Source organism: Pimephales promelas, chromosome 3 (genome assembly GCF_988280905.1).
Source record: "Pimephales promelas chromosome 3, fPimPro1.hap1.1, whole genome shotgun sequence".
NCBI lineage: Eukaryota > Metazoa > Chordata > Actinopteri > Cypriniformes > Leuciscidae > Pimephales > Pimephales promelas.
In genome coordinates this window covers 4720199-4735687 of record NC_142771.1, presented here as the reverse complement: position 1 = coordinate 4735687, position 15489 = coordinate 4720199, and the positions used below count along the sequence as shown (strand labels likewise).

General features: G+C 44.1%; 2 protein-coding genes across 3 annotated transcripts in view; both read left to right on the top strand.

Moving 5' to 3' along the window:
• LOC148981893 (GTPase IMAP family member 8-like) overlaps positions 1-15489 on the top strand; it is a 128823-nt gene that overhangs the window by 41782 nt on the left and 71552 nt on the right. The window lies entirely within an intron of this gene.
• Positions 4802-15489, top strand: part of LOC120463191 (GTPase IMAP family member 8) — a 39168-nt gene continuing 28480 nt past the window's right edge. Inside the window, exons 1-4 of the mRNA XM_089127627.1 lie at positions 4802-4887; positions 5622-6218; positions 14073-14894; positions 15374-15392. Coding sequence (XP_088983753.1) covers positions 5639-6218; positions 14073-14894; positions 15374-15392 — 1421 coding nt within the window. The 5' untranslated portion in view covers positions 4802-4887; positions 5622-5638. The remainder of the gene's footprint in view (positions 4888-5621; positions 6219-14072; positions 14895-15373; positions 15393-15489) is intronic.

Here is a 15489-nt window from a genome sequence, read left to right as displayed (position 1 = left end):
TCACGTCACTTCTGCCGAGCCAGAGACGCGTCACTTCACTTCTACCGAGCCAGAGACGCTTCACTTCACTTCTGCCGAGCCAGAGACGCTTCACTTCACTTCTGCCGAGCCAGAGACGCGTCACTTCACTTCTACCGAGCCAGAGACGCGTCACTTCACTTCTACCGAGCCAGAGACGCTTCACTTCACTTCTGCCGAGCCAGAGACGCTTCACGTCACTTCTGCCGAGCCAGAGACGCGTCACTTCACTTCTACCGAGCCAGAGACGCTTCACTTCACTTCTGCCGAGCCAGAGACGCTTCACTTCACTTCTACCGAGCCAGAGACGCTTCACTTCACTTCTGCCGAGCCAGAGACGCTTCACGTCACTTCTGCCGAGCCAGAGACGCTTCACGTCACTTCTGCCGAGCCAGAGACGCTTCACTTCACTTCTGCCGAGCCAGAGACGCGTCACTTCACTTCTGCCGAGCCAGAGACGCGTCACTTCACTTCTGCCGAGCCAGAGACGCTTCACGTCACTTCTGCCGAGCCAGAGACGCTTCACTTCACTTCTGCCGAGCCAGAGACGCTTCACTTCACTTCTGCCGAGCCAGAGACGCTTCACGTCACTTCTGCCGAGCCAGAGACGCGTCACTTCACTTCTGCCGAGCCAGAGACGCGTCACTTCACTTCTGCCGAGCCAGAGACGCTTCACGTCACTTCTGCCGAGCCAGAGACGCGTCACTTCACTTCTGCCGAGCCAGAGACGCGTCACTTCACTTCTGCCGAGCCAGAGACGCGTCACTTCACTTCTGCCGAGCCAGAGACGCTTCACGTCACTTCTGCCGAGCCAGAGACGCTTCACGTCACTTCTGCCGAGCCAGAGACGCGTCACTTCACTTCTGCCGAGCCAGAGACGCTTCACTTCACTTCTGCCGAGCCAGAGACGCTTCACTTCACTTCTGCCGAGCCAGAGACGCTTCACGTCACTTCTGCCGAGCCAGAGACGCTTCACTTCACTTCTGCCGAGCCAGAGACGCGTCACTTCACTTCTACCGAGCCAGAGACGCTTCACTTCACTTCTGCCGAGCCAGAGACGCTTCACGTCACTTCTGCCGAGCCAGAGACGCGTCACTTCACTTCTACCGAGCCAGAGACGCTTCACTTCACTTCTGCCGAGCCAGAGACGCTTCACTTCACTTCTACCGAGCCAGAGACGCTTCACTTCACTTCTGCCGAGCCAGAGACGCTTCACGTCACTTCTGCCGAGCCAGAGACGCTTCACGTCACTTCTGCCGAGCCAGAGACGCTTCACTTCACTTCTGCCGAGCCAGAGACGCTTCACGTCACTTCTGCCGAGCCAGAGACGCTTCACTTCACTTCTGCCGAGCCAGAGACGCTTCACTTCACTTCTGCCGAGCCAGAGACGCTTCACGTCACTTCTGCCGAGCCAGAGACGCGTCACTTCACTTCTGCCGAGCCAGAGACGCGTCACTTCACTTCTGCCGAGCCAGAGACGCGTCACTTCACTTCTACCGAGCCAGAGACGCTTCACGTCACTTCTGCCGAGCCAGAGACGCGTCACTTCACTTCTGCCGAGCCAGAGACGCGTCACTTCACTTCTGCCGAGCCAGAGACGCGTCACTTCACTTCTGCCGAGCCAGAGACGCTTCACGTCACTTCTGCCGAGCCAGAGACGCTTCACGTCACTTCTGCCGAGCCAGAGACGCGTCACTTCACTTCTGCCGAGCCAGAGACGCTTCACTTCACTTCTGCCGAGCCAGAGACGCTTCACTTCACTTCTGCCGAGCCAGAGACGCTTCACGTCACTTCTGCCGAGCCAGAGACGCTTCACTTCACTTCTGCCGAGCCAGAGACGCGTCACTTCACTTCTGCCGAGCCAGAGACGCTTCACGTCACTTCTGCCGAGCCAGAGACGCTTCACGTCACTTCTGCCGAGCCAGAGACGCGTCACTTCACTTCTGCCGAGCCAGAGACGCTTCAAGTCACTTCTGCCGAGCCAGAGACGCTTCACGTCACTTCTGCCGAGCCAGAGACGCGTCACTTCACTTCTGCCGAGCCAGAGACGCTTCACTTCACTTCTGCCGAGCCAGAGACGCGTCACTTCACTTCTGCCGAGCCAGAGACGCTTCACGTCACTTCTGCCGAGCCAGAGACGCTTCACGTCACTTCTGCCGAGCCAGAGACGCGTCACTTCACTTCTGCCGAGCCAGAGACGCTTCAAGTCACTTCTGCCGAGCCAGAGACGCTTCACGTCACTTCCGCCCAGCCAGAGTCTCGTCCCGCCGAGACAGCCCAGCCTGAGTTCCATGTCAGCCCTGCCGAGTCTGAGCCTGTTCACGTCACTTCTGCCGAGCCAGAGACGCTTCACGTCTCCAAACCAGTGTCTACGGACAAGATGGCCGCCTCCGAGCCAGTGTCTACGCACAAGATGGCCACCTCCAAGCCAGTGTCTACGGACAAGATGGCCGCCTCCAAGCCAGTGTCTCCGGACAAGATGGCCGCCTCCAAGCCAGTGTCTCCGGACAAGATGGCCACCTCCAAGCCAGTGTCTCCGGACAAGATGGCCGCCTCCAAGCCAGTGTCTCCGGACAAGATGGCCGCCTCCAAGCCAGTGTCTCCGGACAAGATGGCCGCCTCCAAGCCAGTGTCTCCGGACAAGATGGCCGCCTCCAAGCCAGTGTCTCCGGACAAGATGGCCGCCTCCAAGCCAGTGTCTCCGGACAAGATGGCCGCCTCCAAGCCAGTGTCTCCGGACAAGATGGCCGCCTCCAAGCCAGTGTCTCCGGACAAGATGGCCGACCCAGTGTCTCCGGACAAGATGGCCGACCCAGTGTCTCCGGACAAGATGGCCGACCCAGTGTCTGTTCCTGAGCCAGTGTTTGTTTCTGTCTTTGTTTCTGTGTTTGTGACCATTTCTGTTCTAGTGTCTGTTCCTGAGCCGGTGTCTGTTCCTGAGCTGGTGTCTGGTCCCGAGCCGGTGTCTGGTCCTGAGAGGGCATCACCGCCGTGGCCGCCCGAGGGGTCCTCACCGCCGTGGCCGCCCGAGGGGTCCTCACCGCCGTGGACGCCCGAGGGGTCTTCACCGCCGTGGACACCCGAGGGTCCCACAGTTCCGCCCTGGCCACGTCCACAGCCTGCTCTGCTCTAACCATGCCCACAGTTTGCTTCGCCTTGGACACCCGAGGGTCCGACAGCTCCGCCCTGGCCTTCGCCTGCACAGCCTGCTCCGCTCTGGTCACCTGCACAGCCTGCTCCGCTCTGGTCGCCTGCTCAGCCTGATACGCTCTGGTCACCTGCTCCTCTTCTGCTCCACGGACCTGGCCCTCCATCCCACCCCCAGATCCGCCTTCGCTCCACCGCCCACCTGGACAGTTTTGTTTGTTTTGAGCGTCTGGAAGCCGCTCTTTGGGGTGGGGCTATGTCACGATTACCAGTTGGAGTGCCCCAGAGAATCACCAGAGGGCACTCCACATCAGAACTGATCACTTCTCCAGAACTCCATTTCCCATAATGCCTCATCCCGGTGACTGATTACACACACACCTGCACCTCATCAGACTCTCTATTTAAGCCACACTCTTACACTCACCCAGTGCGAAGTATTGCATTGCCACGGCTTGTAATTTCTGAGCGTATATCCTGTTTCTGATTTCTCTGGTTTTGATCCTGGTTTGTTTCCTGACTTCTGCCTGTTTGCTGCCTGCCCTGATCTTCTGCCTGTTACCTGACGACTCTCTGCGCTCACTCTCTGATATCCCTGTTTTGCTGTTTCCTGACCCCTGCCTGTTTGATGATTCTAAATAAAGCTGCACATGGATCTCATCTCGTCTCCAGCTTCGTAACAACGTGAATGAATGCATTTTGAGTGACGATTTCTATTCAAAATGACGAACGTTACAAATTAATTATTTTTATATATTCTGTTTTTAATTTTTTTAAATATTCATCAGGCAACTCAAGACTCTGCTGCTGTAGTATATTACAATTTCCAGTTTTCGGGACAGCCTAGATCAATCCAGGCCCATATCACTTTCTACACCAGCCACTGTCACAAGCTGAGTGCTCTATTATCACTCAGTTATCTATTATTATTATTATCATTATTATTATTATTATATGTGCTGGCTTTAATCCGCCTTGTTTCGTTTATTTACAATATAACACGCACCACATTTCTTTTCCTCCATTGCAGTGTATCGGATCTCGCGACGCTTTCTCCGAATTCGCGAGACTTAAGCTCTGTGTCCCTTTAAACTCCGCCTACTCGGCAGAGGCACTTGGACAGAACAATGTACAACTATAATACAAATTAAATAAAAAAAAAAACTTGAACATGGCGTTTTGCACGGAAGTGAACTACTCATGTAATTCAACAATACAATATGAAAACATCTTACAGGATTACATGATTATTATCTGATTGGTGGAGTCAGAGAAACAGTGGAACATGTATAACAGTGTAACAGATATAGAGGGAATAAGATGAACTACTGAAGAAAGGAGAACAACAATTAGCATTGAAGAAGCTTTTGAATCTAGAAGAGCATCGTTTATTAATATATGAATAGAATGTGGTTAATTGAAAAATATAGTTCGACCATACACGTTGGTATTTTTTTAAACAAGAGTCCTCAATGGTTCAGGCCAGGGGATAGAAGGAAAATAGTCTGACTCTGATCCATAACCTTCAGTAGGACAAGAGAATTTAGTGTAAATGGAATTCAATACGGTAGGTGGCAGTAATGCTACCGATTGGACGCAAGCTGCCGTAAAACCCCAAAGAAGAAGAAGAAGAAGAAGAGCGCAATGAGGAAGGGGAGAACTCGCATGAATATGCTTTTACTACACTACTTTTTCATACATCTGGTTTAAATCTCATCTGAGGTATGGTTTAACAACATTTTATTACAAGATTAGAGGTTTTGGTCCGTAAATAGTAAAGAACTGCAGGTGTCCTGAAAATGTGTCCTGCCTGCTCAGGATGACGCACTTTTAGCATTAAAACAGTCTAATTCAAGTTAAAACATAAGTAGCAAATAACAAGCTGTTTTATGTAGTGTTTTAGTGATGCGCATTTCGTTATAATAAACTAGTAAATAAAGAGAATTCCCTTGACTATATTTGGGCTACTAATCCAGACGATACAGCTAATCTTACGGACGCATTTTACAGGATTATTATGTGATTGGTGGAGTCAGAGAGACAGTCGAACATATCAATGCAGTGTAACAGATATAGAGGGAACAACAGATGAATTACTGAAGAGCAATTTGCATTGAAGAAGCTTTTGAATCTAGTAAGACCATTGTTTATTAATGCAATATATGAATAGAATTCGGTTAATTACATAATAGTTCGACCATACACGTTGTTGTTTTTTAAGCACGAGTCCTGAATGGTTTAGGGGATAGAAGGAAAATAGTCTGATCCATAACCCTCAGTTGGACAAGAGAATATATATATATAATATATATATATATATATATATGAACCTAGACGTTGATTTGGAGAATTTAACAGAACGAGCAGTTGTGATATTAACTCATATAATGTAATACTGTTTATTTAAATATACCAAGTGAAATGCATTCACAAATAATTGATGCGTTCGCTTTCAGGATTTTACATCACTGAAATGGCAGAAGGGATGTCAGATCTGAATTTGGTGTTACTGGGAAAGACCGGAGCTGGGAAGAGTGCATCAGGAAACACTATCCTGGGACGAGACGCTTTTGTGTCAAAGAAAAGCTCCAAATCTGTTAGTCAAGATGTTGCTGTTGATTCTGTTAGGTTCTGTGGGTTTTCAGTCTCTGTTTATGACACACCAGGATTATGTGACACTGAGCAGAGTGAAGAAGAGATTCGGCAGAGATATCAGAGCATTTTGCAGAGATGTGAATCAGATCTTTGTGTGTTTCTGCTTGTTATTAAATCTGCTAGATTCACAGCAGAAGAGAAAGAAACAGTGGAGAAGATTGAGGAGCTGTTAGGAGAAGAGCGCTTGAAGAAAACCTGGATTCTCTTCACCAGAGGAGACGAACTGGAGGAAGAAAAGATGACAATAGAAGAATTTATCAATGATAATCAATTCTTAAAGAAACTCATTCAGAATTATCAGGGGAGATACCACGTGTTCAACAACACGGCAAAGAAACACACCGCACAAGTTAAAACGCTGCTTGAAAAATTATTTAGGACAATCCTTCACAGAATGGGTGAGTTTTTTTTTTTTTTTTTTTTTTTTTTTTTTTTATGTAATTATATTATTTAGAATTCTTTGCATTACAGTAATGGCATGTAGTTCTCCTTTTACTGACAAATCTCAGCAAGACAGGTAACTTTTTAAAGATCGACTTAAAGTCACTTAAAAACTTTTGCTGATAATTTACTCACCCCCATGTCATCCAAGATGTCCATGTCTTTCTTTCTTCAGTCGAAAAGAAATTAAGGTTTTTGATGAAAACATTCCAGGATTTTTCTCCATATAATGGACTTCAATGGGGTCCAAACGGTTCAAGGTCCAAAAGACAGTTTCAGTGCAAACTGTTCAAAGGGCTTTAAACGATTCCAGACGATGAATAAGGGTCTTATCAAGCTAAACGATCACTCATTTAAAAACTGAATACAAAAGTTACGTTTTATAAGCACAAATGCTCGCCTTGCTTGACTCTCCTGTTCGAACTCGTTCATCAAAATGAACAAATCTTTTTTCGAGTCATTTTGTTCGTTGAATGAACAAAATGAATCGAAAAAGATTTGTTCATTTTGATCAATGAGTTCGAACAGGAGAGCATATTTTTTAAATGTGCGATGTTTCGCTTGATGAGACCCTTATTCATTGTCTGGAATCGTTTAAAGCCCTTTGAACATTTTGCACTGAAACTGTCTTTTGGACCTTGAACCGTTTGTTTCCCATTGAAGTCCATTATATGGAGAAAATCCTGAAATGTTTTCATCAAAAACCTTAATTTTTTTTCGACTGAAGAAAGAAAGACATGGACATCTTGGATGACACGGGGGTGAGTAAATTATCAGCAAAAGTTTTTTTTAAAAGTGCATTGAGCGGAACCATGCCGAGCTGACCCGTACTGAGCCGTACCAGCAGTGGACAAGCGAAGCGAGCCGAACCGTGCTGCGCCAAGCCGAACCGTTGTATTAACATAGCATTTTCTCCACCGTACGTTTTAATATTAATTGCATTCCATTTAGTAGCACAAGTCATCCAGCTTTCATTAATATGATATTGTAATATCCATCTAGTTTACTGCAGAATAAAACAAGCATCTCATAGCAGCCGCCGAGCAAACACACCAAGTAACGACAACAGACAACTTTCAAAACACAATATGTATTTACTATGATTGTTTTTACAGTAAAACAACACTACATAAGAGAAAGTGACCTATGAGTAGTAATTTAGCACTCCCTGCTTTTTCATTAGAATGAGATAAAATAATGGGAATGTAACTGATCAAACATAATTGACCTTTCGCCGGCCCCTCCCACAAAACGGCCATTGTCCAATCACACATCATAGCAACCGTTACTGTGTGAGCTGTTCCGTCAAACAGTAAGCGGCGCGCCCACGGCGTTTGTAAATCGGACACAAGATACCCCGAGAGATTGTCTGGAAAAGTTGTGTTTTTTCCCTTTCCAAAACACAACGCGAGCGGTGCCTTAGATGTATTAAACAGTGTGGACGCCCCAATTCCAGTTAAATGTGTCGAACATGGTTAACTCGCGTGCAGCGTGCGTGAGACTGAGATTAGTCAAAGAAGCATGGAGAAAGCAGATCAAAAGGATCCACAAAGGACTTAAATTTTCTAAAGGGTTGTTGTTAACATACCATGATATTCTCGGGGAAAATGAGCTGCAGTCAGCTAAGTTAGCAGTGCAGCACCGTAGACTAACGTTAGGAGTGCACTTTCGCAACGGGGAAAGTCTCGGCTAGTAGACTATATTGAGCCATTACGTCACATCCGTACACATGAAGAAGAGTCTCGGCTAGTAGACTATATTGAGCCATTACGTCACATCCGTACACATGAAGAAGAGTCTCGGCTAGTAGACTATATTGAGCCATTACGTCACATCCGTACACATAAAGAAGTGTCTCGGCTAGTAGACTATATTGAGTCATTACGTCACATCCGTACACATAAAGAAGAGTCTCGGCTAGTAGACTATATTGAGCCATTACGTCACATCCGTACACATGAAGAAGAGTCTCGGCTAGTAGGCTATATTGAGTCATTACGTCACATCCGTACACATGAAGAAGAGTCTCGGCTAGTAGACTATATTGAGCCATTACGTCACATCCGTACACATGAAGAAGAGTCTCGGCTAGTAGACTATATTGAGTCATTACGTCACATCCGTACACATGAAGAAGAGTCTCGGCTAGTAGACTATATTGAGCCATTACGTCACATCTGTACACATAAAGAAGTGTCTCGGCTAGTAGACTATATTGAGTCATTACGTCACATCTGTACACATAAAGAAGAGTCTCGGCTAGTAGACTATATTGAGTCATTACGTCACATCCGTACACATGAAGAAGAGTCTCGGCTAGTAGACTATATTGAGCCATTACGTCACATCTGTACACATAAAGAAGTGTCTCGGCTAGTAGACTATATTGAGTCATTACGTCACATCTGTACACATAAAGAAGAGTCTCGGCTAGTAAACTATATTGCGTCATTACGTCACATCCGTACACATGAAGAAGAGTCTCGGCTAGTAGACTATATTGAGCCATTACGTCACATCTGTACACATAAAGAAGTGTCTCGGCTAGTAGACTATATTGAGTCATTACGTCACATCCGTACACATGAAGAAGAGTCTCGGCTAGTAGACTATATTGAGCCATTACGTCACATCTGTACACATAAAGAAGTGTCTCGGCTAGTAGACTATATTGAGTCATTACGTCACATCTGTACACATAAAGAAGAGTCTCGGCTAGTAGACTATATTGAGTCATTACGTCACATCCGTACACATAAAGAAGTGTCTCGGCTAGTAGACTATATTGAGTCATTACGTCACATCTGTACACATAAAGAAGAGTCTCGGCTAGTAGACTATATTGCGTCATTACGCCACATCCGTACACATAAAGAAGAGTCTCGGCTAGTAGACTATATTGAGTCATTCCGCCACATCTGTACACATAAAGAAGAGTCTCGGCTAGTAGACTATATTGAGCCATTACGTCACATCCGTACACATGAAGAAGAGTCTCGGCTAGTAGACTATATTGAGTCATTACGTCACATCTGTACACATAAAGAAGAGTCTCGGCTAGTAGACTATATTGAGTCATTACGTCACATCCGTACACATGAAGAAGAGTCTCGGCTAGTAGACTATATTGAGTCATTACGTCACATCCGTACACATAAAGAAGAGTCTCGGCTAGTAGACTATATTGAGCCATTACGTCACATCCGTACACATAAAGAAGAGTCTCGGCTAGTAGACTATATTGAGCCATTACATCACATCCGTACACAAAGAAGAGTCTCGGCTAGTAGACTATATTGAGCCATTACGTCACATCCGTACACATAAAGAAGAGTCTCGGCTAGTAGACTATATTGAGTCATTACGTCACATCTGTACACATAAAGAAGTGTCTCGGCTAGTAGACTATATTGAGCCATTACGTCACATCCGTACACATAAAGAAGAGTCTCGGCTAGTAGACTATATTGAGCCATTACGTCACATCCGTACACATGAAGAAGAGTCTCGGCTAGTAGACTATATTGAGCCATTATGTCACATCCGTACACATAAAGAAGAGTCTCGGCTAGTAGACTATATTGAGTCATTACGTCACATCCGTACACATAAAGAAGAGTCTCGGCTAGTAGACTATATTGAGTCATTACGTCACATCCGTACACATAAAGAAGAGTCTCGCCTAGTAGACTATATTGAGTCATTACGTCACATCCGTACACATAAAGAAGAGTCTCGCCTAGTAGACTATATTGAGCCATTACGTCACATCTGTACACATAAAGAAGAGTCTCGGCTAGTAGACTATATTGAGCCATTACGTCACATCCGTACACATAAAAAAGAGTCTCGGCTAGTAGACTATATTGAGTCATTACGTCACATCCGTACACATAAAGAAGAGTCTCGGCTAGTAGACTATATTGAGTCATTACGTCACATCCGTACACATAAAGAAGAGTCTCGGCTAGTAGACTATATTGAGTCATTACGTCACATCCGTACACATAAAGAAGAGTCTCGGCTAGTAGACTATATTGAGCCATTACGTCACATCCGTACACATAAAGAAGAGTCTCGGCTAGTAGACTATATTGAGTCATTACGTCACATCCGTACACATAAAGAAGAGTCTCGGCTAGTAGACTATATTGAGCCATTACGTCACATCCGTACACATAAAGAAGAGTCTCGGCTAGTAGACTATATTGAGCCATTACGTCACATCCGTACACATAAAGAAGAGTCTCGGCTAGTAGACTATATTGAGCCATTACGTCACATCTGTACACATAAAGAAGAGTCTCGGCTAGTAGACTATATTGAGCCATTACGTCACATCCGTACACATAAAGAAGAGTCTCGGCTAGTAGACTATATTGAGCCATTACGTTAGAGACCTGCGCGGGACACAATTTTCAGACCCGCTCCCTCCCGCTCCCGCAAAGATTTGTCATTTTTAGTCCCTCTCCCGCCCGCATCTGTGATATAATGTCTCGCTCCCACCCGCACTTTCTGACGAAAGGTCTTGGCCCTGGGGAAAAAAAATGCGTGCTCACAAAATTCCTTACCAATACTTGGTAATATTTATTGGTAAGCCTGCATAATCAACCATACAAAACATTAAACAGGCATCAGTAACGAACGCCAACAAAGATAACATTAATCGGCCGAAATTCCATTAGGCTTAACATGTAACAAAAAAATATAGGCCTATATATATTCGATTAGGTAATATTATTATCTATCTAATATATATAATTCGATAATGCTCCTGTCACATTATAGGCTAGCCATGAAACATTGCGACTAAAAAACTATTTGGGCTTTGAGCCGCTCAGTGCAGATGTTAAACTGAAAATAGCCTGTGTGCCTACCTTTTAATTTTAATAATAATAATATAATAATAATATGAATATGAATAGAATAATATGAATAATAATAATAATAATAATAATAATAATAAGAAGAAAAAAACTCAGCAGGTCGCTACCAGCATGTCTAAATGAAAATGATCAAAATAAAGGTAAAAGAAGCAGATAATGTCCTGTCACATTATAGGCTAGCCATGAACTAAAACATTGTGACTAAAAAACTATGTGGGCTTTGAGCCGCTCAGTGCAGGTGTTAAACTGAAATAGCCTGTGTGCCTACCACAAGTACTTTAGAGAAGTAACGTAACTTACATCTGAAGCGCTTAGGCCTCTATCTGAAGCACTAGAGGCGCTCTGTTCCTCGTCCATGCTGTCTATTTTGAACTTGAACTAGCTTTCGAATTCGAACACGGAGCAGCGGGAAGGAATTGTCTCTAAACAAGTGTGCGACTGTGCGTGAGATTATGCCCCGCCCTACCCGACAATATTCACAAGTTTAGGCTGCTTAAAACGTTTTTATTGCTGCCAATCAGAATCTCCGTCACAACTACAAATTATGTACGCCACTTTAATCATTTATATATTTTATTTTACACTCATATTTAATTTGCGGGAGTGCAGCGCATCATCCCTCACGACCGCACCCGCAAGTGCACCTCATCATCCCGCCCGCTCCCGCATTGACCTTTCAAAATTTCTCCCGCGCCGCACTGTTTTGCGTCGCGACCCGCGGGTCCCGCGGGAGTCCCGCGGGGGTGCAGACCTCTACATTACGTCACATCCGTACACATAAAGAAGAGTCTCGGCTAGTAGACTATATTGAGCCATTACGTCACATCCGTACACATAAAGAAGAGTCTCGGCTAGTAAACTATATTGAGTCATTACGTCACATCCGTACACATAAAGAAGAGTCTCGGCTAGTAGACTATATTGAGCCATTACGTCACATCCGTACACATAAAGAAGAGTCTCGGCTAGTAAACTATATTGAGTCATTACGTCACATCCGTACACATAAAGAAGAGTCTCGGCTAGTAGACTATATTGAGCCATTACGTCACATCTGTACACATAAAGAAGAGTCTCGGCTAGTAGACTATATTGAGTCATTACGTCACATCCGTACACATAAAGAAGAGTCTCGGCTAGTAGACTATATTGAGCCATTACGTCACATCCGTACACATAAAGAAGAGTCTCGGCTAGTAAACTATATTGAGTCATTACGTCACATCCGTACACATAAAGAAGAGTCTCGGCTAGTAGACTATATTGAGTCATTACGTCACATCCGTACACATAAAGAAGAGTCTCGGCTAGTAGACTATATTGAGCCATTACGTCACATCCGTACACATAAAGAAGAGTCTCGGCTAGTAGACTATATTGAGCCATTACGTCACATCCGTACACATAAAGAAGAGTCTCGGCTAGTAGACTATATTGAGTCATTACGTCACATCTGTACACATAAAGAAGAGTCTCGGCTAGTAGACTATATTGAGCCATTACGTCACATCTGTACACATAAAGAAGAGTCTCGGCTAGTAGACTATATTGAGTCATTACGTCACATCCGTACACATAAAGAAGAGTCTCGGCTAGTAGACTATATTGAGTCATTACGTCACATCCGTACACATAAAGAAGAGTCTCGGCTAGTAGACTATATTGAGTCATTACGTCACATCCGTACACATAAAGAAGAGTCTCGGCTAGTAGACTATATTGAGCCATTACGTCACATCCGTACACATAAAGAAGAGTCTCGGCTAGTAGACTATATTGAGTCATTACGTCACATCCGTACACATAAAGAAGAGTCTCGGCTAGTAGACTATATTGAGCCATTACGTCACATCCGTCTCGGCTAGTAGACTATATTGCGTGTTAGTATGTTAGAGGTGGAGATTTATAGATTTTTCTCACAGCACTTGATATAATTAAACTTATCAATTTGATGGCGGATCCAGAAAGGTTCAAACGACAATCAAAAGTGACAACAGATTCAACCGCTGTAAAAGCAAATAACAGAGTGCAATGATCAGTGATGAGGAACAGCTGAGTGCAATGATAAGACAAGGATCGTGGGAAATGTAGTGCATGAAGTGAATAACACTGTGGGGAAGGAGGACATCTAGTGAACACCTGGGGAACACAAACCAATCACTGTGACAATTTCGGAAATTGAACTGTATCTTTCAAATTCAGTTTTTTCATAGTAATGTTATCTAAGGGATACAACACCTTCAGGGTGATAAAGACTACTTTGCGTCAGGCTCCTAGTCAGCCTGTCGGGGTTGTATCCGCTGTAACAACCTCCTCGCTCTAAATTATCCTGCTTATTACATGGCTACTTACCAAATAAATCAATAATTTGACTCAAAATATTGATTTAAAATGGAGTTTGATTTAAAAAACGATTGTATTGTTTCCGCTAAAGAAAATAGTCTGTTCCGTCTCTGAACTGCGTCCATGGCAACGCTCTGTTTTTCATGTCAACGGTGTGTCATCCTTAGCAGCGCCTGTTATCAACAAATAACACACCGCATTCTACATAGGAATTCTACCAAGTCATGTAATAACAATCTTTAATACATTAGCTCATCCATGAACATGATTTCTGCTGAAGTCTTGTTTTTGTTTTGAATAAGAGACTTCTAGTGGCAATACTTGCATGCTGTGCCAAAGTTTCCAGTTCGATTTTTGTCATTTTATTTCCTGAGTAGTTTGGGAAGAAATGGTGTAGAACATTTACCAAGACCAGTATTTTGGACAATGATCTGGAAATTACAATAAGTGCAACGTTGATTTTGATAAGACTATTCAAGATAACACAAATCTAAAGTGTAAATACAAAATGATTATAACATTTATTGTTACTGTATGTAAGACTGTGTGGTTTTGTTTCTTTTTATTCCATGTAACGTACAGTACAGGGAGCAAGAGAACCGAAGCAGAGTTCATTGAGACAAAAGCTAAAAGCAACACTTGCAGTCTCCAGTCTCTCATCCAGACGGATTGTTCTTCTGGGTAAATCTGGAGTTGGGAAGAGTGCAGCTGGAAACACAATACTGGGACAGAAAGAGTTTATATCTGCGAGGAGAATGAATTCAGTAACCTGTGAATGTTCAGCTGCTCACGCCACTGTTTCAGGCAGATCTGTGTCTGTAGTTGATACTCCTGGATTCTTTGACACAAAGATGAAGCCTGAAGAGTTAATGAGAGAGATAGCGACAAGTGTTTATCTATCCAGTCCTGGACCGCACGCTTTCCTCATTGTGTTCAGAGTAGATGAAAGATTCACTGAACAAGAGAAGCAGATTCCTCAGATGATTGAGATGATGTTTGGTGAAGAAGTGTTAAAATACTCCATCATTCTCTTCACTCATGGAGACGATTTAGAAGGAGAGCCCATAGAGAACGACATTCAGGAGAGCCAAGCTTTAAGAGATCTAGTTGATAAGTGTGGAGGCAGATTTCACGTGTTCAACAATAAAGATGTGAATAACAGAGATCAGGTGAATGATCTACAGAAGAAGATTGACACAATGATAGAGCAGAATGGAGGAGGACACTACAGTCATCAGATGTATGAAGATGCTGAGAGAATCAAACAAGAGGAAGAAGAAGAGAGAAAACAAGAAGAGTATATACGAAGACTATTGTTGATTTGGAGAGTGAGACGGGAGACAGAGGCGAGAGTCAGAGCAGAGATTGAAGCTGAAAGACGTAGACAGGCCCAGACCTGTGTCTGTAGTTGATACTCCTGGATTCTTGGAAACAAAAATGAAACCTGGAGAAATAAGCAGAAATAAGGAGAAGTGTCTATATATCCAGTCCTGGACACTTCATGCTTTTCTCATTGTGTGAGGAGACAGAAGAGAAAAGATAGCAAAGCTAAAAACAGACTGATAAAATCAGCTTGAGAAAAGCACATCTCAGTTTTTGCTGGGATGATTCTCACTGCCGTGTTCCAGCTGGACATCTCAAAACTGTACAGTATAAAATACTGTACTACACCAGAACAGCTAGACGTGAAAATCTCCACATCCAGCTGGTATGACGCACTGGATCAGCGACCATGAGGTAGAATATTAGATATAAAGATGAACATTTTTACATTTGTTGCATAGTCAATTCTTGAATCATCATTTACTGTCATTTCTGTCCAAAAAGCACAACCAGTGTGATTTCAACCTATATTCATCAGCGCTACTCAATACATGTTTCAGGCTGGAGAATGCAGATGAGGTGAGTTATTTCACTACGTTATCGTTTCTTTTCTACTTTTCTTAATATCAAGTAGTTAAAAGAATAATAATAATTACAGGGTGGAGGAAGAACTGCC